This window comes from Candoia aspera, chromosome 2, assembly GCF_035149785.1.
Source record: "Candoia aspera isolate rCanAsp1 chromosome 2, rCanAsp1.hap2, whole genome shotgun sequence".
NCBI lineage: Eukaryota > Metazoa > Chordata > Lepidosauria > Squamata > Boidae > Candoia > Candoia aspera.
This window is the reverse complement of record NC_086154.1, coordinates 8180547-8202061: the sequence shown is the minus strand read 5'-3', so window position 1 is coordinate 8202061 and position 21515 is coordinate 8180547. Positions and strand designations below refer to the sequence as shown.

General features: G+C 45.2%; 1 protein-coding gene across 1 annotated transcript; it reads right to left on the bottom strand.

The window, feature by feature from the left end:
* Window positions 1-11822: 11822 nt before the first annotated feature.
* On the bottom strand, window positions 11823-17964 carry LOC134489797 (zinc finger protein 345-like). The gene is made up of 3 exons (XM_063292663.1): window positions 17835-17964; window positions 17038-17159; window positions 11823-14140 (listed from the first exon to the last, which is right to left on the bottom strand). Exons 1-3 carry the CDS (start codon window positions 17962-17964, stop codon window positions 12404-12406), a joined length of 1989 nt encoding a protein of 662 aa, XP_063148733.1. The 3' UTR covers window positions 11823-12403.
* Window positions 17965-21515: the final 3551 nt, after the last annotated feature.

Here is a 21515-nt window from a genome sequence, read left to right as displayed (position 1 = left end):
AATTGCCTGTCCTGAATGACGCCCAAGGACAGGCAGTGATAACGCAACGGGCACCCTGATTCAATGGTGAGTAGACCATGCCCAAGCACATTAGTGGGGACTAAGATCAAATCCTTTTGAACTGGCAGGGGTGCAGACCTAGTAGACTTTTAGGCTCTGGCTGTACTCAATGTTTAATGCACCCTGCAGTAGTAATGGGACTAAGACTGAGGGTTGGCAGGCTGAAACCCCCATAACTTTTACTCAGCTTGATGGGTCAGACATGCAGGGGGGTCCTGTGCAATTTTACACTGAAATGGTGGAGATGAGGATTGGGACTCATAAAGAGACTTTGAGATTCCTAGTGGCTCCGATTGCACATTGATCTATAATACTGGGGTTAGCGTGGCTGAAGCAAATAAATCCCAAGGTGGGCTGGGCCATGGGGCAGTTGCAGTTCAGATGGGGTGTACGGGGGTTGGCTGGAACCTGAGCTGCCCCCAGACTTAGAAACGATGGCTGGTGTGGCGGAACTTTCCATGCCTGACCTAGCCCCAGAGGAACCACAGATCCCACTACAGTATCGAGACCTAGCGGCAGTATTTGGAACAGCTGAATCTGAATAGCTTCCATCCCACTGAAAATTGGACTGTGCTACTGAATTGGACTTCAGCAAAGGATCGTTACCTTGTCGTGGTGCTGGAGCTTGAGCACCTCAATGATGCCATGAGCTAAACCGTGAAGGGCCACCCAAGACGGGAAGGTCATGACAGAGAGGTCAGACTAAATGCGATTCCTGGGGAAGGTAATGGCAACCCACCCCAGTATTCTTGCCGTGAAAACTAAATGGATCAGTACAACCAGAGATATGTCGGTATACCATCGGAAGATGAGACCCCCAGGTCGGAAGATGGTCAAAATGCTACTGGGGAGGAACAGAGGATGAGCTCAACTAGCCCCAGACGTGATGACGCAGCTAGCTCAAAGCCGAAAGGACGGCTAGCGGCCGACGGTGCTGGTGGTGAACGGCGAATCCGATGTTCTAAGGATCAACACACCATTGGAACCTGGAATGTAAGATCTATGAGCCAGGGCAAATTGGATGTGGTTATTGGTGAGATGTCAAAATTAAAGATAGACATTCTGGGCATCAGTGAACTGAAATGGACTGGAATGGGCCACTTCACATCAAATGACCACCAGATCTACTACTGTGGACAAGAGGACCACAGAAGAAATGGAGTAGCCTTCATAATTAATAGTCAAGTGGCTAAAGCAGTGCTTGGATACAATCCAAAAAACGACAGAATGATCTCAATTCGAATTCAGGGCAAGCCATCTAACATCACAGTGATCCAAATATACGCCCCAACCACAAATGCTGAAGAAGCTGAAGTAGAGCAGTTCTATGAGGATCTGCAGCACCTACTGGACAACACGCCTAAAAGAGATGTTATTTTCATCACAGGAGACTGGAATGCTAAGGTGGGCAGTCAAATGACACCTCGAATTACAGGTAAGTATGGCCTGGGAGAACAAAATGAAGCAGGACATAGGCTGATAGAATTTTGCCAAGACAATTCACTCTGCATAACAAACACTCTCTTCCAACAACCTAAGAGACGGCTTTATACATGGACTTCACCAGATGGACAACACCGAAATCAGATTGATTACATCCTTTGCAGCCAAAGGTGGCGGACATCTGTACAGTCGGTAAAAACAAGGCCTGGAGCTGACTGTAGTTCAGATCACGAACTTCTTCTTGCACAATTTAGGATCAGACTAAAGAGATTAGGGAAGACCCACAGATCAGCTAGATATGAGCTCACTAATATTCCCAAGGAATATGTAGTGGAGGTGAAGAATCGATTTAAGGGACTGGACTTAGTAGATAGGGTCCCGGAAGAACTCTGGAGAGAAGTTCGCAGCATTGTTCAGGAGACGGCAACAAAATACATCCCAAAGAAAGAGAAAACCAAGAAAGCAAAATGGCTGTCTGCTGAGACACTAGAAGTAGCCCAAGACAGAAGGAAAGCAAAAGGCAACAGTGATAGGGGGAGATATGCCCAATTAAATGCAAAATTCCAGAGGTTAGCCAGAAGAGATAAGGAATTATTTTTAAACAAGCAATGCGTGGAAGTGGAAGAAGACAATAGAATAGGAAGGACAAGAGACCTCTTCCAGAAAATTAGAAACATCGGAGGTAAATTCCAGGCAAAAATGGGTATGATCAAAAACAAAGATGGCAAGGACCTAACAGAAGAAGAGGAGATCAAGAAAAGGTGGCAAGAATATACAGAAGACCTGTATAGGAAGGATAACAATATCGGGGATAGCTTTGACGGTGTGGTCAGTGAGCTAGAGCCAGACATCCCGAAGAGCGAGGTTGAGTGGGCCTTAAGAAGCATTGCTAATAACAAGGCAGCAGGAGACGACGGCATCCCAGCTTAACTGTTCAAAATCTTGCAAGATGATGCTGTCAAGGTAATGCATGCTATATGCCAGCAAATTTGGAAAACACAAGAATGTCCATCAGATTGGAAAAAATCAACTTATATCCCCATACCAAAAAAGGGAAACACTAAAGAATGTTCAAACTATCGAACAGTGGCACTCATTTCACATGCCAGTAAGGTAATGCTCAAGATCCTGCAAGGTAGACTTCAGCAGTTCATGGAGCGAGAATTGCCAGATGTACAAGCTGGGTTTAGAAAAGGCAGAGGAACTAGGGACCAAATTGCCAATATCCGCTGGATAATGGAAAAAGCCAGGGAGTTTCAGAAAAACATCTATTTCTGTTTTATTGACTATTCTAAAGCCTTTGACTGTGTGGACCATAACAAATTGTGGCAAGTTCTTAGTGGTATGGGGATACCAAGTCATCTTGTATGCCTCCTGAAGAATCTGTATAACGACCAAGTAGCAACAGTAAGAACAGACCACGGAACAACGGACTGGTTTAAGATTGGGAAAGGAGTACGGCAGGGCTGTATACTCTCACCCTACCTATTCAACTTGTATGCAGAACACATCATGCGACAAGCTGGCCTTGAGGAATCCAAGGCTGGAGTTAAAATCTCTGGAAGAAACATTAACAATCTCAGATATGCAGATGATACCACTTTGATGGCTGAAAGTGAAGAGGAACTGAGGAGCCTTATGATGAAGGTGAAAGAAGAAAGTGCAAAAGTTGGTTTGCAGCTAAACCTCAAAAAAACCAAGATTATGGCAACCAGCTTGATTGATAACTGGCAAATAGAGGGAGAAAATGTAGAAGCAGTGAAAGACTTTGTATTCCTAGGTGCAAAGATTACTGCAGATGCTGACTGCAGTCAGGAAATCAGAAGACGCTTAATCCTTGGGAGAAGAGCAATGACAAATCTCGATAAAATAGTTAAGAGCAGAGACATCACACTGACAACAAAGGCCCGCATAGTTAAAGCAATGGTGTTCCCCGTAGTAACATATGGCTGTGAGAGCTGGACCATAAGGAAGGCTGAGAGAAGGAAGATCGATGCTTTGGAACTGTGGTGTTGGAGGAAAATTCTGAGAGTGCCTTGGACTGCAAGAAGATCAAACCAGTCCATACTCCAGGAAATAAAGCCAGACTGCTCACTTGAGGGAATGATATTAAAGGCAAAACTGAAATACTTTGGCCACATCATGAGAAGACAGGACACCCTGGAGAAGATGCTGATGCTAGGGAGAGTGGAAGGCAAAAGGAAGAGGGGCCGACCAAGGGCAAGATGGATGGAGGATATTCTAGAGGTGACGGACTCGTCCCTGGGGGAGCTGGGGGTGTTGACGACCGACAGGAAGCTCTGGCGTGGGCTGGTCCATGAAGTCACGAAGAGTCGGAAGCGACTAAACGAATAAAGAACAAACTGAATTGGAAGCTGGGGCCTCACTTCCCAAACCAAAGATTTATTCTATGACTCTAAAAGAGAGAGCAGCCTTACGAGAGTTCATTGACAAAAATTTGAAGCGAGGTTTCATCTGACCCGCCAACTCCCCCCAAGGTGCTCCTCTGTTGTTCCGCACCAAGAAAGATGGTTCTTTGTGGCTATGTATGGACTATAGAGGGCTCAATGCTATTAGTACCTGTAATAAATACCCTCTTCCTCTGATGAAAGACATGTTGGTGCACTTGTCAAAAGGGAAGATTTTCACCAAGCTGCATTTACGTGAAGCCTACTTTCAGGTGCGCATAAGAGGGGGGGATGAATGGAAAACTGCTTTTAATTGTTTTAAAATGTTTCAGCCTGGCAAGCGCCCAAAACAAGAAGGCAGTTACGAAGTTTCCTTGGTTTTGCCAATTTCTATTGGCAATTTATTCCTAATTTTGCCCAGATTTGCCTGATTTGTTAAAAACTAATGGAAAAGGGAACAAAAAGAAAACTAAGAAGCCCAGGGCGGTGCTCAACTGGACTGCAGAATGCCAACAAGCTTTCAACCATCTCAAACCCTGTTTACGGCAGAGCCTATATTAAAACATCCTGACCCATCCTTACCCCTCGTCATCCAGGCTGATGCCTCTGACGTGGCAATTGGTTGTGTACTGTTGCAAAAGGACAGTCCAGGGGCATTACGCCCCTGTGCCTACATTTCACACAAGTTCATGGACACTGAGAGACGCTGGCATGTTTGGGAGAAGGAAGCCTCTGCTGTCTGCTACGCGCTCTTAACTTGGCGCCACCTTAGAAGGAGCCCCTCATCCATTTGAGGTTTGGACAGATCACAAAAATCTCCGAGCGCTCCAATCTCCCAGGAAACTGAATCCCAAACATGTCTGCTAGGCGCAGTTTTTCAGCCACTTTAATTTTACCTTAAAATACCTTCCAGGGGGAAAAAAATTCTTGGCAGACACCTTATGCCACCAACCCCAGCACAACAGCAAAAGGGAGGAGATTGTGGACTCCATCATATCCTCCTTGCTGGGATTGGTTGCTGTAACTGGAAGTGCCAAACCTGATTCCACACCTACTCCCCCCTGCTGAATTGCAACAGGAGCTGATTGTTGCCCAGCAACAAGAGACGTGGCTGACACAAAACAAAGCTACTCTCACAGAGCACAACGGAATTTGGTGGCGCAGAGCCCAGATTTATGTCCCTGACATTTTATGCAAGAAAATTCTACAGCGCTGTCATGATTCCAAGCCTGCTAGACATTTTGCCTTTGTAAAGACTTTACATTTAATTCACAGGCAATTCTTTCCTTCCTGCCGACTTCTTTGTTCCAGGGGGGCAGCATGTCAGGCTCCCTTAGCTCGCCTTCCATAAAGCACTGCAAACGTGTGCCAGCTTTCATGGGTCAGTTTTCCTGTAAGCTTTGCAGCTTTGCAAACAGACAGAATGCTTCAGCACAGTCCTTCCTGAGCCATTACAGCCAAAGCCACGCTGTGCTGGTAAGACACCTGGAATCTCTCTCTCTCTAAAGAGCTGGGAGGGGGGAATTCAGGAGTGAGAAAGAGCTTGTTTGTTAGACAGGGAGGGGGGATGAGATCAGAGAGAAGGAATTACTTTGAATGTTCGGGTGCAAACTCCTTCTCCACCAGTAGAATTCAGTGTCCCCAAGGGTGAAACGACATTCAGCACGGGCACCTCCACAACGCTCCATGTCACATGGCCGATCGGAGGGAATTTCATGCAACCCCCTTTCCCAACTAGGATCAGCAATAAGGGGAAAAACCTCACATGGGAACATTTTCTCTATAACTAACGGCACTAGTTTGCAGAGATTTCAGATGGAGGAGTTGCAAAAGTCAAGAGGAGGCCACAAGGCAGAGTATTAACATCCCATTTGGTTGGCAGCAACGTATTTAGCGCTGACGGAGGTTTCACACAGCCATTGGTTATTTTCATCTCTGCCCCCACTAGCACCTCTCTCTGGTCACCAATCCGCTCTGCATTAACGCTCCCTGCTAATTATAGTGTCACGAATACAAGCTGTGGGAGAGGCACTCCTCCCTTAGGATTTCAGGTGAATGTGGAAGCTGGCTCACAGCTTTGTAACTCTACTGCTGCAAAATACAGATTTAAAGGGATAAAAAGCATAGAAAGGTAGGAAAAAGTAGAATGGCTCCTTTAGAAAGAAACAGAAAAAAGCCCATTAAGGAAGCTTTTTGTTTGTTTACTGATAAGAAAGGAACTCATCATAGAATGCAGAGTACAATTTGAATAGAATTGATATACGTTCGGTTAACCCTGCAGAACCAACCACTAAATATGGGGAGAAATTCAAGAACGGGATGAGCGCAAGATACTGGTGGGCCTGATCTGTATCCTCTAAGAGAAAAGTCCCGACTGCAGGATGGATCTTTATATAAATTAACTGACACCATCCATGTCCGAGAGGATGTAGCACTACAGTGGGCAATGCCCCAGGCATGGCAAACTTACAAAATAAATCCTGAGGGAAAGAAGCATTTGCAGCTCCTGCCCATAATAAAATAGGATGTCATAACAGGTGTGCACAAAAATACGGCACCAAAAAGAGCAAGAGAGAGGAGGGGGGAGAGAATTAAATATAATTTGAACATTTTAAAGTTCAACTTTGCAGACCTTTAAATTTGAAGCCACTCCGAGCTTGAGGCTCAGCCCAAAAGAGTCTCTTGCTTCCTCCCCAACCCTGGCCTGGTCCTGGTTGTTGAGTGTTCTTCTGCAAAGGGATCATATGCAGAGTGATCTACTAGGAAAAAAAAGTATTATAACCTGATGTCAGGACACCATCCTGCCGTACTGCCTCAGATAGATGGGTTTTGTAGTAATTAGATTTAGTTAGCATGAGGCTTGCAGTGATTAGCTAGAGTGCTTGCCAGACAGTAGAAGAGCTCCTAGAGAGAGGAATGGCAGGCCGGTGGTTGAAGGTGGGAAAAGAGGAACCAGACACCAAGGTCGTCCAGCTGGGAACATCAAAGACTGACAGGTTAGTTATGAGAAGCAAGCCGGTGGGGGAGGGGAGGTTGAGGACTGCCTGTGAATCTGGCATGTTTAAATTTGTGTTTGCATCCGCATCTGCTTAATCTGCTCTTTGCGTCGGTCGTATCCACTTCTATTGACTAAAGAACTTTTCCATGTCCTTCCATGGCTTGTGGCGAGAGTCCATATCATTAACATCAGAGGGGTGGATTGTCACACCTGATCTCTGAATTGGGTTCCTGAAATGAACAAGCCTTGAATTCTTTGGTATCTTCTGAACTCAGCAAAATCAGGATTACTCATCTGCATAGCTAAAATGCCACTGAGTGGGTCCAAATAATTTTCCTCGGTGGCAGACTATGCTCTGGAATTTAAGGCTTTGGCTGGGAAAGTTGAGGATTGGTCCCAATCCACCCTGATAGAACTTTTTAAGGACGGTCTGAATACGGAGGTCCTAAGGTGGTCGCTTGGGCGAGATGACCCAGATTCCCTGTATGAGTGGATACAGCTGTCAGGGAAGGCTGAGCATGCCCATGAAACTTTTGCTCACTGGAAGGTGATGAGATATGCTAGGCTCAGCAAGGGTTCCCGCACTGCTGCACCCACTGGAAAATCCGGCCAACGTGCTTGGGAAGAGGAGCGAGAACGCCGCTATGCGAAGGGACAATGCCTCCGATGTGGGAAGGACGGTCACCGAGCAGCGGCGTGCCCGAAAGGAAAGACCGAAGAACGTCCGCGAAAGTTGTCAGGGAAATCTCCCTCTTTACCCAGGAAAATGAAGGCGGATTTCGGACAAGGGTATTGAAATGGACCCTGCGAAGATTCAAGCTATTCTGGAGTGGGAGCGCCCGCGCACTCGCAGGCAGCTCCAGAGTTTTCTTGGCTTTTCCAACTATTATCGCCAGTTCATTCAGGGGTTCGCAGAAATTGCATTGCCTCTCACTGATTTATTACGTACTTATATCCCCATACCAAAAAAGGGAAACACTAAAGAATGTTCAAACTATCGAACAGTGGCACTCATTTCACATGCCAGTAAGGTAATGCTCAAGATCCTGCAAGGTAGACTTCAGCAGTTCATGGAGCGAGAATTGCCAGATGTACAAGCTGGGTTTAGAAAAGGCAGAGGAACTAGGGACCAAATTGCCAATATCCGCTGGATAATGGAAAAAGCCAGGGAGTTTCAGAAAAACATCTATTTCTGTTTTATTGACTATTCTAAAGCCTTTGACTGTGTGGACCATAACAAATTGTGGCAAGTTCTTAGTGGTATGGGGATACCAAGTCATCTTGTATGCCTCCTGAAGAATCTGTATAACGGCCAAGTAGCAACAGTAAGAACAGACCACGGAACAACAGACTGGTTTAAGATTGGGAAAGGAGTACGGCAGGGCTGTATCCTCTCACCCTACCTATTCAACTTGTATGCAGAACACATCATGCGACAAGCTGGCCTTGAGGAATCCAAGGCTGGAGTTAAAATCTCTGGAAGAAACATTAACAATCTCAGATATGCAGATGATACCACTTTGATGGCTGAAAGCGAAGAGGAACTGAGGAGCCTTATGATGAAGGTGAAAGAAGAAAGTGCAAAAGCTGGTTTGCAGCTAAACCTAAAAAAAACCAAGATTATGGCAACCAGCTTGATTGATAACTGGCAAATAGAGGGAGAAAATGTAGAAGCAGTGAAAGACTTTGTATTCCTAGGTGCAAAGATTACTGCAGATGCTGACTGCAGTCAGGAAATCAGAAGACGCTTAATCCTTGGAAGAAGAGCAATGACAAATCTCGATAAAATAGTTAAGAGCAGAGACATCACACTGACAACAAAGGTCCGCATAGTTAAAGCAATGGTGTTCCCCGTAGTAACATATGGCTGCGAGAGCTGGACCATAAGGAAGGCTGAGCGAGGGAAGATCGATGCTTTTTAACTGTGGTGTTGGAGGAAAATTCTGAGAGTGCCTTGGACTGCAAGAAGATCAAACCAGTCCATCCTCCAGGAAATAAAGCCAGACTGCTCACTGGAGGGAATGATATTAAAGGCAAAACTGAAATACTTTGGCCACATAATGAGAAGACAGGACACCCTGGAGAAGTTGCTGATGCTAGGGAGAGTGGAAGGCAAAAGGAAGAGGGGCCGACCAAGGGCAAGATGGATGGATGATATTCTAGAGGTGACGGACTCGTCCCTGGGGGAGCTGGGGGTGTTGACGACCGACAGGAAGCTCTGGCGTGGGCTGGTCCATGAAGTCACGAAGAGTCGGAAGCGACTAAACGAATAAACAACAAGGGGCTGGGGGACACACGAAAGGTGAAAAACCCGGGAGCATTGCTCAATTGGACACCCAAATGCCAGTTGGCTTTCGACAAACTCAAAAGCCTGTTCACTGCTGAACCCATTCTGCAACACCCCGATCCCACTAGACCCTTTGTGGTTCAAGTGGATGCTTCCGATTTCTCAATTGGAGCACTCTTGCTGCAGGCGGATGCTGCGGGCTGCCTGAAGCCCTGTGCGTATTTGTCCCGCAAATTTTCTGAGACGGAGAGGCGATGGCATGTTTGGGAAAAAGAGGCTTTTGCAGTCAAGGCTGCTTTGGACACATGGTGCCACCTCTTAGAGGGGGCCAAATGTCCTTTTGAGGTTTGGACTGACCATAAGAATTTGGAAGCGCTCAGCACACCCCGTAAACTCAGTCCTAAGCAGATCCGCTGGGCTCAATTTTTCAGTTGCTTTGATTTCAAATTGAGGTTCATTCCGGGCAAGAAAAACTTCCTGGCTGATGTGCTTTCCTGCCTGCCCCAAGATTCGGTCCAGGCACCTGACGTGGGTACACTGTGGATGGAACCCCAGTTGGGATTGCAAGCTGTCACTCGCAGTCAGACTCGTGCGCAGCTGCCCTCAGCTTCAGTTTCACCGGCTGGGGGGAGGCCGGCGGTTCCTTCGCAATTGCAACAAAAGTTTCTCTCAGAACTGAAATCTGACACTTGGTTGCAAGTGAATAGAGACAATGTTACATTTGACAGAGGCTTCGCTTGGAAACAGAACGGCCTCTACGTCCCTGACAGTTTGCGAAGGGAGATTTTGAGTAGATCTCATGATGATAAAGTGGCTGGTCATTTTGGCTTCATAAAAACCTTACACCTGGTACGCCGCCAATTCTGGTGGCCTACACTGAGACGTGATGTCAAAGAATATGTTGCTTCGTGTCCTGTCTGTGCCATGTCTAAACGGAAGGGGGGCAAACCGCAAGGCTTGCTGCAGCCTGTGGCCAGTCCCTCCCGCCCTTGGGAGGAGATCTCCATGGATTTTATTGTTGAACTGCCTCCTAGTCAGAGAAAGACTGTGATTTGGGTGGTGAAGGACTACTTTTCCAAACAAGCCCATTTCATTCCATGTGCCTCCATTCCGTCTGCTCAGCAATTAGCCCGTCTATTCCTAGTCCACATCTACAGGATTCACGGGAGCCCCTCCTGTTTGGTCACAGACCGCGGAACACAGTTTACTTCTCAGTTTTGGAGGGCATTTTTAAAGCTGGTGGGCACTAAGCAAGCATTGTCCACTGCATCGCATCCGGAGACTGATGGATCTACAGAAGCTCTTAATTCTACCCTTGAACAATTTTTGCGGGCATTTGTCAACTATCAGCAAGACAATTGGGTTGATCTCCTGCCTTTTGCTGAAGTGGCTTACAACAACGCCGTCCATCAGAGCACAGGGCACACCCCTTTCCGTACTGTGTTTGGCAGAGATTTTGTTCCCATTCCTGATTTACCTCAACCCACAACACCGCCCTGTTCTGCTTCTGATTGGGCTGCACACCTGGGTGATTCCGGGCCAGTTATTCAACAAGCGTTGGCAGATGCCCAGTCCGCCTACAAACTGCATGCTGATAAGAAACGGGCCCTTCAACCTGCTTTCAAAGTTGGTGATAAAGTCTACCTTTCCACCAAGTTCATTAAGTCTCCTCAGCCCTCGAAAAAATTGGCTCCTAAATTTGTTGGTCCTTTTCCCATTGTGGGAGTTGTGAACCCTGTCACGTTTAAATTGGATTTGCCTCACAATCTTAGATGTTTACATCCTGTTTTTCATTGCAGCTTGCTCAAGCCTGTCAACCACTCCGATCGGTGGCATCTGCAACCTACACCTCCTGCGCCAATTATGATTGACGGACAGCAACATTTTGAGGTGAAAGAGGTCCTTGATTCTCACAGGCTTCGTGGCACCCTGCAGTACCTCATTCGGTGGAAGCATTTCCCCCACTCTGAGTGGGTGGCTGCCCGTGATGTTCAATCTCCTGTTTTAGTTAGACGCTTTCATCTCGCTTATCCTATGAAACCTGCTCCTTAGTATTTGGGGGGGGCGGTATGTCATGTTCACCATTCCAATGTTGCTGGTACATCGTAACATTTCGCATGTCATTTCACTGATACGTGTTTCATCTGGGAAGGGCGGAGGATTCCATCTCGGGGAGTTGTTATCTGTTGGCTGCTGGGTTGGAATGTGTTTGGGTTATCTCATGTGTTCAAGGTTACTTCCCCAGGATAGCAGTTGAAACGGTTACCAGCACCTGGGGAGGGGAGTTGGCAATGGCAGGGCAAGGGGAGGGATTACGTTTGAGGCGAGGGTTTTTAGTTTGTATTTGGCACGCTTTTACTCATTCTCAGCTTTCTCTGTATTTGCATACTATTCTTTTAATAAATCAGATATCATTAAGTACCTGCTTGTGAGTCTGAGTCTATTAGAATAGGCAACCATCACATAGGGATTCCGTGGGAAAACTTCAAAAGAAGCCTGAGTGTGAAAGAAATGGAAACACCTCCCATGTCTTGGGAAGGGAGCTTTGCCTTACCTCAGCCCCACGTTCAGAGCGTTGACAGTACCCAGTTTCTTTCCTTCTCAAAAGACATGAATGGTTCTTACACAATCCATTCTTAGACATGAAACATCTTCCGCTGTGCATTTCTTTTCTCCCACCTCCACCACCGAGGGGGATGCAACAAAAGGCTCAGCCTCTTGGCACTGCTATCGCCCACAGCCGTCCAAGGCTAACAAGAGGCACCTCCAGGCAAACAGGATCACAGCAGGGGCTGCTCATAAACCTGGAGATCCTACGCTCAAAACCACGAAGCCTTTCCTCCCCAACTCAATATTCCTGCAGCTCTTATCCATCATGTTCAACTGCAAGGCAGAAGAGCCTTTCCGTCTGAAACTTTACACTGCATTTCTTACTGTCAGAAACTTCCCTAATATATTCTCTCATAAAATCTGAGTGCTCCTCTCTTTTTTTCATGTATCTTTTAGAACTTGCAGCAGCTTACTGCGACCTTCTGATGATAGCCAGATATGTGTAGTTGGCCTTTTACAAACTAACATTTTCCATTTTTTTTCTCTCCTCCCTCATCTCTCATACTGAGACATGTTTGACCAAAAAGAATCAGCCCAGAACTTAAATAAATACTTACCTTTTCAGCTGGATATCCAATGGGAGATGAGAAGTGAAATTCAAGCCTTCTCTACACTCATCACCTTCTGTCTCAGGTGGACCTCCTTGTGTCTGCTAAGGGAGGAACTTTTTCTGAAGCACTCTCCACAGTCTGGGCATCTGAATGGTTTCCCTATGTGTAAACCTACATGATTTATAAGGCTAGACCTAACACTGAAATCTTTCCCACAATCTGGACACTCATACAGCTTCTCTCCCGTATGAATCCTCCGGTGTATCACCAGTTCGGAATTCCGACTAAAAGTTTTCCCACAATCCGGACACCCATACGGTTTCTCTCCTGTGTGAGTCCTCTGGTGTATCACCAGTTCGTAATTCCAATTGAAACTTTTCCCACAATCTGGACACTCATATGGTTTCTCTCCTGTGTGAGTCCTTTGGTGTGTCACCAGGAAGGAATACCGACTGAAGCTTTTCCCACAATCCGGACACTCATACGGTTTTTCTCCTGTGTGAGTGCTCTGGTGCATCACCAGTTGGGACTTCCAATGGAAACTTTTCCCACAATCTGGACACTCATACGCTTCCTCTCCTGTGTGAGTCCTTTGGTGACTCACCAGTTCGGAATTCTGACTGAAACCTTTCCCACAATCTGGACACTCATGTGGTTCCTCTCCCATGTGGGTGCTCTGGTGCATCACCACTTGGGGTTTCCAACGGAAACTTTTCCCACAATCCGGACATTCATATGGTTTCTCTCCTGTGTGAGTGCTTTGGTGCTTCACCAGGCTGGACTTCCAACGGAAACTCTTCCCACAATCTGGACACTGATACAGTTTCTCTTCTGTGTGAGTCTTCTGGTGAATCACCAGGTAGGAATTCTGAATGAAACATTTCCCACAATCCGGACACTCATGTGGTTTCTCTCCTGTGTGAGTCCTTTGGTGTCTCACCAAGTGGGAATTCCGAATGAAACTTTTCCCACAATCCAGACACTCATACGGTTTCTCTCCTGTGTGAGTGCTCTGGTGCATCACCAGGCTGGACTTCCAATGGAAAGTCTTCCCACAATCCAGACACTCATGTGGTTTCTGTCCTGTATGAGTCCTCTGGTGACTCACCAGTTCAGAATTCCAACTGAAACTTTTCCCACAATCCAGACACTCATACGGTTTCTCTCCTGTGTGAGTCCTCTGGTGTACCACAAGGCTGGACTTCTCACTGAAACTTTTTCCACAATCTGGACACTCATATGGTTTCTCTCCTGTGTGAGTCCTCTGGTGTATCACTAGGTATGAATTCCGACTGAAATTTTTCCCACAAAGTGGACACGCATACGGTTTCTCTCCTGTGTGAGTCCTCTGGTGTATAACCAGGTGGGAATTCTGACTGAAACTTTTCCCACAATCCAGACACTCATACGGTTTCTCTCCTGTGTGAGTCCTCTGGTGTATCACTAGGTATGAATTCCGACTGAATTTTTTCCCACAAAGCGGACACTCATACGGTTTCTCTCCTGTGTGAGTCCTCTGGTGTATCACCAGGCTGGACTTCTCACTGAAACTTTTCCCACAATCTGGACACTCATAGGGTTCCCCTCCTGTGTGAGTCCTCTGGTGTACCACAAGGCTGGAATTCTGACTGAAACTTTTGCCACAATCTGGACACTCAAACGGTTTCTCTCCAGTGTGAGTCCTCTGGTGATTCACCAGGGTGACGTGCTTGCCAAAGCTTTTGCCACATCGAGAACACTGGTAGAGCTGTTCGCAAGTGTGGGTCCTCCCATTCGTAATCACCTGAAAATGAAAAAGGGAAAGGGCCAAAAGGCTAGATTAAGCTCTAACATTCATGATGATTCATTTGACACATAGAAGACTAGCGAGGTCTGAGTTCAAATCCTGAAATTCACTTGCTGGCTTGGGTCAGTCTCAGATTCTTAGCACTTGAAGGGTTATTGTCAAGGATATCTGGAAATGCTGGGGAGAGATTCTGCACATACACATAGATGCACACAGAGAGAAATACAGATACACACACCTACGAACGCATGTATGTAGAAAATCCATTTGTATTTCAGCCTGCAAAAGGTCCCAGAATTGGGTATGGTACATAATAACTTTTGGGGTTCCTTTGAAAGGGCTGGGGGGCTTCCACAGATGAAATGGTGCCCAAAGCCTCTGCAAGATTTAAAGCACCAGTTTTGTCCATTCAACTTCTCAGCTCCAAATAAGAAAAGGGCAGAAAATCCTGTCCACAACCACTCTGGGCACATCACCATACAATCCAGGTAGTCCTCCTTTCTGACTGCAATTGAGACCAGCAGCTCTGTCACTAAGCAGCTCGGTCATTAAGTTGCTTTCCGAGTGTCATGGGTGGAGAATAAATTGGATATATAAAAAATAAATAAAGATGACATCAGAGTCCTCAGAGATGGATAAGATAATGAAAACAAATAGTTCAAGTAGTGCAGGAGTTCACAACACTACTGCAGAAGTGCACAAATCAAAGCAATCAAATTTAAATTCGAATCCAAGACTCCCCAAGAAAGTACAAGATGTAACACATAAGTCTACAACAAACAATCCTGGGATTAAAAATGACTGCGTTTACGAAGACACTCAAGGAACTTTGAATTCAAGAGAACAAGCGATATGGTCAGACGATGTTTTGAATATCAATAATCATCAGAATCAACCCCAAAAGAAGGGTAAACAATGAAGTTGACAAGAAAATAATTTGAAGACACCCATAATTAAATGTATATTTTGGAACATTGCTGGGTGGGCAGGCAAATGTATAGATGGGGAATTTTTTCATTTTTTCAAGGTTATGACATGATCTTCCTACAAGAAACTTGGATGGTGGAAAATAACGTGACAGTATTACCTGACTGCTTTTATAAATGTGCCAAGAGGGATCAAAGGATAGGTTGTGCCAAAGGGGGTTTAATGAGCCTAATTGCAGTACATTTAGATGTGAGAATAGAAGAAATAAATCTTGAAAATCATGATATAGATGAAATCCAAATACTGAGGCTGAAATTTAAAAGGAGAACGTTAATATGCATCAACATCTACGTCCCACCTAGACAACAGACTAATTGGAATAAGCTGAACAGTCATTAGTTGATATGTTACAGAACTCCACAAGTGTAGATCTAATTATTCATGGGGATTTTAATGCTAGAATTGGCAGAAATACTGAACTTAAAAGATAAAGGCTTATTTGAAATGGAGGCCATCTTCCCTCTGGGCTATATGTCATTTGATAAGATCCAGAATAAGCGCGGCTTAGAATTACTTAAACTGATGTATAAATTGTTGTTGTTTATTCGTTTAGTTGCTTCCGACTCTTCGTGACTTCATGGACCAGCCCACACCAGAGCTTCCTGTCGGTCGTCAACACCCCCAGCTCCCCCAGGGACGAGTCCGTCACCTCTAGAATATCATCCATCCATCTTCCCCTTGGTTGGCCCCTCTTCCTTTTGCCCTCCACTCTCCCTAGCATCAGCATCTTCTCCAGGGTGTCCTGTCTTCTCATTATGTGGCCAACGTATTTCAGTTTTGCCTTGAATATCATTCCCTCAAGTGAGCAGTCTGGCTTTATTTCCTGGAGGATGGACTGGTTTGATCTTCTTGCAGTCCAAGGCACTCTCAGAATTTTCCTCCAACACCACAGTTCCAAAGCATCGATCTTCCTTCTCTCAGCCTTCCTGATGGTCCAGCTCTCGCAGCCATATGTTACTACTGGGAACACCATTGCTTTAACTATGCGGGCCTTTGTTGTCAGCGTGATGTCTCTGCTCTTAACTATTTTATCGAGATTTGTCATTGCTCTTCTCCCAAGGGATGTATAAATTAGATATGATTAATTTACACGGATCACAATGGGATCAATCTGGGGGTTCATAACCCCTTTTCTGGGGAGATGGGCAGTGATAAATTTGATAAATAAATATACATGTCAGCCACAGAGGAGGTGCTGTTGTTGATTATATATTTATTTCACCCTCATTGATCCCATTAGTACAGTGTTTTAATATTATAGACAGAAGAGAGAGTGATCACTTGCCACGTGGCCTGAATTTAAGGTGGGTTTGTGGGAATAATGTAGCACAAAAGAAACATAATATAGAAGGCACTATAAAAAATCAAAAACGATTAAAGTGGACACTCCCCCTGGCTGAAGTAGTAAGAACAACATTATACAGTCCTACTATGCTACAACAGAGGCTCACACTTATCCAAAACCTTGGAAATGCAAAGAGCATATATGAGGAGGTGGTTAGCAAACTCAGACCTGTGGTGTGTAAGACATCGCAAAGGGAAATGAACAAAACCACCCAGAGTCCCCTTTTCAGGAGAGATGGGCGGTGATAGAAATTTGAAAAATAAAAATAAATAAAATAAAACCACGAATGTAGACCTGAAAGAAAGGAATTAGCTGGACTTATCAGACAAATCAAGGAGGACAAATAATCTGACAGGGTAGAGGCAGTAAGGGAAAAGCGCCGCAATTATCAAGCATTGATTAGGAGGAGCAAAGAAGAGTACTGTAAAGCACAATGGCAAGAATTAAGATTGTCATGGTTACAAAATAGTGACATAAAATTTTGGGAACTAGTTACCCCAGGCCACAGAGAAATAAAAGTATGGGTCTTCAGCTCCACGCCACTCGGGGTGCCTGAGCTTACTGGCAGCAGGCTGAAGAGTTCAAGACAGGACAATTCAGCGGCTGTGAGCAGTCTAGGCGAGAAGAGGAGGGCCAGGGAGTGAGGTGAAGGCGAGGCGGTGCGGTCTGGAAGGAATGCGGGGCCTGACAGAGAAGCAAGGCGAGGGCTCACCGGGATCACCGCGGAGGCAGGACCACAGGCGGAGTCGAGAGACGACGGAGTGACAGTTCACAGGCTGAGGCAAAAGGCGACAGTGACAGGAACCGGGACGGAAGAAGACTCGTCAACAAGGTAGGTTTCTGGACCCGGTGGAGGAAGCGAGGGCTCTCAAGAGTGGTGTCAGGGCAAGGCTGGAAAGGTCCTTCAGGCGAAGTAGGACAACGGCGCGGGCTGAGGTAATCTGGGAGGCTGGAAATCGACGGCTGCGATTCGGAGCGGTTGACCGTGGCAACTGCCGCTGTCTGTCGGTGCCTTTTATAACTTCCCTTTTCGCACCGTTGGTGACTGGGAGCCAATCGGGCCTTCCGTTGCCCGGCACTCCTTTCAGACCTTCGTTCTCTCACGCTGATTGGAGGTGGCGAATGCCAGTCACGCCCCTCTTCTTCTTATTGCTCTCCGCTCTTCCTCTCTTCTACGCTTTCCCCGTCTTTTTCTACGTTTTGAATTAACGGTTCTAACGAACCGTCTCTTTCCTCCTCCTCTGATTCCTCATTCCTAACACCCTGCTGGGTGGGGCCAATGCCCGTCCTTGTAGTTTAACATTTCCTCTCTCCCAGGGACTTACCTGAGGTGTTCAGAAACAGGAAATAGAGACCTACCCCTCCCTTCTGTTACTCCCCTGCCCATATGACACAGTCCTCCACGTTCATGGCCATCACCATGTCTTGTGGCAGTGAAGTCCACCAGCCGTGTCCTTCCAGTCAGCTTCACTGACTCCTGGAGAGACATCTCGCTGCTTTCTCCAGGCTTCTTTCAAGTCCCCCATGGCTTTGCTTTGGGACTTTATGCCTTGCCTATCAAGCAATTTGGTGCACTGAGTATCCCTCTGAGCCTCCCCATCAATCTTGGAAAAATGCTTTTTTTTCTCCAGCCAGGAAATGTGAAGTGGCAGGGGGAGAGAGGAGTCTGGAAAGAGAAACCTGGCCGGAAATGGGGCATTGACTCTGCTTTCCTCCTCTTCTAGCAGTTCCCAAATTTCCTACTGGATCCATCTAGCCATCCGGCTGTTGTCCGTGTTAACCCTAAAGGTGTTGGGACACAGAACATCTGCAATAGAATTATGCAGTTTTTATTTTTTACATGGAAGTCTCATGTTTCCTCCAAAGGAAAGGTAGCATAGAGAAAGGTCACCCTTATTTTTATCTTAACAATCCTGGGCTGGCTGAGAGACATAATTCAGGTCAGGACGTGGACGCAGGGCTTTTGGGACAGAATATCTTCGGGGACTGGAATTTGCATTTCTCTTTATGAAAGGAAAGTCTTACATTCATTATTTATATTTATTTGTTGGTACAGAAAACTCTTTGGGACTGGAAGCTGAACCGCTTCTTTGCAAAAGGGAAATAGTACATTCATTATTTCTATTTATTGGTTGGTGTCTTGCCTTTCCTTGAAGAGCTCACGGTGGCATACAGAACACTTTGTATTTTTCTTCACATCAACCCTGCAAGGGAGGCTGAGCTAAGAGAGGGAGTGACTGCCTAAAGTCCCCCAAGCTTATGAATCAAGCTCTAGAGGAAGAATCTAACTTTATTTTGGTGGGCAACTATTTTTTGAGACTGAGGATCATACTAAGGATTTTGGCCAGAGGCCACGTTACTCAAAATCCGGTGGGCCAGAACGATGTAAATCAAATTCTAACCCCATTTGAATTATGCTAACTGAACAGCTAATAGATTGTATCTTTTGCAATAATTTAAAATTAAATTTGTCGAAACCTGGTAGGGCTGGACATGTTCAGCCCTAAGGCTTTGAAATCATCCAACATCCCCCTCTCCTGATGGATGAAAAAGGAAACTTCAGACTTACAAGCTTTAGACCAGAACATCAGACCAAGCATTTTGCTGTGATTAATTGAACTATCTATGTGGTCACTAGGAGTTGAAAACAACTTGATGGCACATAATCAATCGGACCAAAGGAAATCAAAGTACTCCCCAGCTTCATATATTGCATCAGGCCATCATCTGACCCCAGTTGAACAACCCTGGGATTGCACATGATGCTACATCAAAAGCAAACTGCTTACCCGATGCCTTCACTTCAAATGTGAACCTGCCAACTGTAATTTAATAAACCATGTTGAGCAAACCTTGATTATCATAGTATGTGAGTTAAGTTTTTCAGTGCTGAATATAACTTAATGCTAAAGAGATGTCCGCTAGAAGACTTTCTGATCCCGTCTCCTTCAATTTTTGTACCTGTGGTTCATGTTTGGTAGTAACAGAAAGTAATTAAGTAATAGATAGTTGATTTGAGGAGCATGGTGGAGTGTGGGGACGAGAAATTTCTCATTGCTAATAAGTTAGAAATCCTTTCTAATCTTCTGCTCTGTTCCATAGCCCAAACACCAAGCATGCTTGGAACCAGCAGCCAAGACAGAAGGAAAAAAACTTTTAAAAATTGCTACCTCACTGAGCAAGACTAAATCATAGTAAAATAAAATAATTGGCTTACAAGCATCCTGGAAGATATTTAGGAAACTTTATTTTAACTTGAAGATAACAAATCATCTATATTTATCTATAAAACTCTGAAATTTTCAGTCAATACAATAAAACTTTAACTGTGGAACACTGGTTAATCAACAGACTCAAAATACACTAACTTTTGTCTGAGAGAAAAGCAAGCCAGCATTCAACATAGCATTTTAACAGAGCTAACTGAGTGAAAACCAGAAGCATTATTCAACTAACACTGAGACACTGGTTACATTCAGTCTGAAAACAGCACTTGTACAGAACAGAGAGTGTTAGAGGAGGCTTAAAAAAAACCCAGAAAAATACAATTTTGTCTAACGCAGTAATAGAAATTTTGGGAACAGATACTCTTTCCATTCACATACATTGCAAATTTCCTTAAGACTTGAGCAGGACAAGAGATGTCATTTCAGAAGGCATCGTTTGTTATATTACAAGGCACTGTGGGTATTTTTAAGCAGGGGAACGTTCATAAGTAGTTTCCCATATTTGTGACCTGAACTGGTAGATTCTCACCATACATTTCTTTCTTCCCTTTGGGACTTCCACAAAGGCTCGAAGTGGCTATCAGCATTTTAACAGCTGTCCTCCCTCTCTTTGACTGAGAAGGTATTGGCACGAAGTATCTTAAATGCATGAAACAGCTGCAAAGATACACAACAAAAGCTTGGGAAAAAAATTATCTCTGATTCCCAAACTTTAACCCACTGCGTCCCTCAAAACACAGATACTTCCCTACACTCAATTCCTCTGATTTGAGGTGCTAAAATGTTACTAAATGCCATAAAATGCCATTTTGTTTGCTACTTTTGGGTGGCTGAGGGAACATGATCAGTGACAGAGAAGGTGAATGCTGGTCCTGCTCCATTTAAAAAGAAAAAAGCTTGGTTCTAAACATCGCTTTGGAAATGTTCTCCTAAAAGGATGAAACCACCCTGTGTGAAACATTTTGATATATCTAAAGAGCTTCGCACATTTTAAACCCCTGCTTTGCTATCCTTTAGCCTACCTGGCGCTCCGCAGGTAAGTTTCAGCTCCCCAAGTCCCACAAGCCACACTGGGTAGCCATTTGGGGAGCTGAAAGCTAACATGTGCAAAGGGCAAAAGACTGGGAAAAAAACTGGTAAGGCTATTAAGAGGATTAATATTTCTTTCCTTTGGCTGGATGATAGGCTTGCTTCCATCAGAGCTTGCTTCCTAGTTTGCACGGATTCCCAAGATCAGCTGCATGTGAAACTAAGTGCTTATACAAGCAGCGTTTACCGTAAAGAAAGCAGCTTGTGGAAGATCCCAGGAAGAGGGAGGATATATATTTTCCTCGTTAAGCTGCAAAAGGAGTCCCAGGGCTTTTGCTGATCTCGTGCCACATGCGTAAGCAGATTGACAGCTCCAGTAGTAATTTGTAGCAATAAATCTATGAGCACAAAAGCAGCTGGGAAGTTTGTTTGCTCTTGATTGCAATGCAAATGCATCTTGTTGGTTTTTTAAAAATCTAAAAGCTAACCCAATTAAAAGCATTTCTAAAAAATAACAAGTAGGCCAATTTTGCATGGGATAAATATCAATGCACATATTCCACACCAGGGATCAGGTCCAGCAGCTGCTGTGTACGTGCGTGCGTATTGTGTGATAAAATACGGCCTCCAGCTTCTCCCTGGTTCAAGAAAAAGGTATTATATAGTGGAAATCTCATGACATTTCAGGATTCTCCTGAGTAAGAGGGAGATTGCTGAAACCTCACAAGATTTGGCGATTTCTGTGCGTGGGGCCCTCTTTTCCCATTTTTATTTCAGAGAAGGG

What these genes read in the sequence shown, in the direction of transcription:
- LOC134489797 (XM_063292663.1), bottom strand. Translation starts at nt 17,964, where the DNA reads ATGTCTCTCCAGGAGTCAGTGAAGCTGACTGGAAGGACACGGCTGGTG. An exon ending in GGGAGTAACAGAAGGGAGGG is followed by an intron (nt 17,160 to 17,834) that starts GTAGGTCTCTAT and finishes CTTCTCTGTCAG; the next exon opens with GCCCCGCATTCCTTCCAGAC. An exon ending in AACTCTTCAGCCTGCTGCCA is followed by an intron (nt 14,141 to 17,037) that starts GTAAGCTCAGGC and finishes TTTCATTTTCAG; the next exon opens with GTGATTACGAATGGGAGGAC.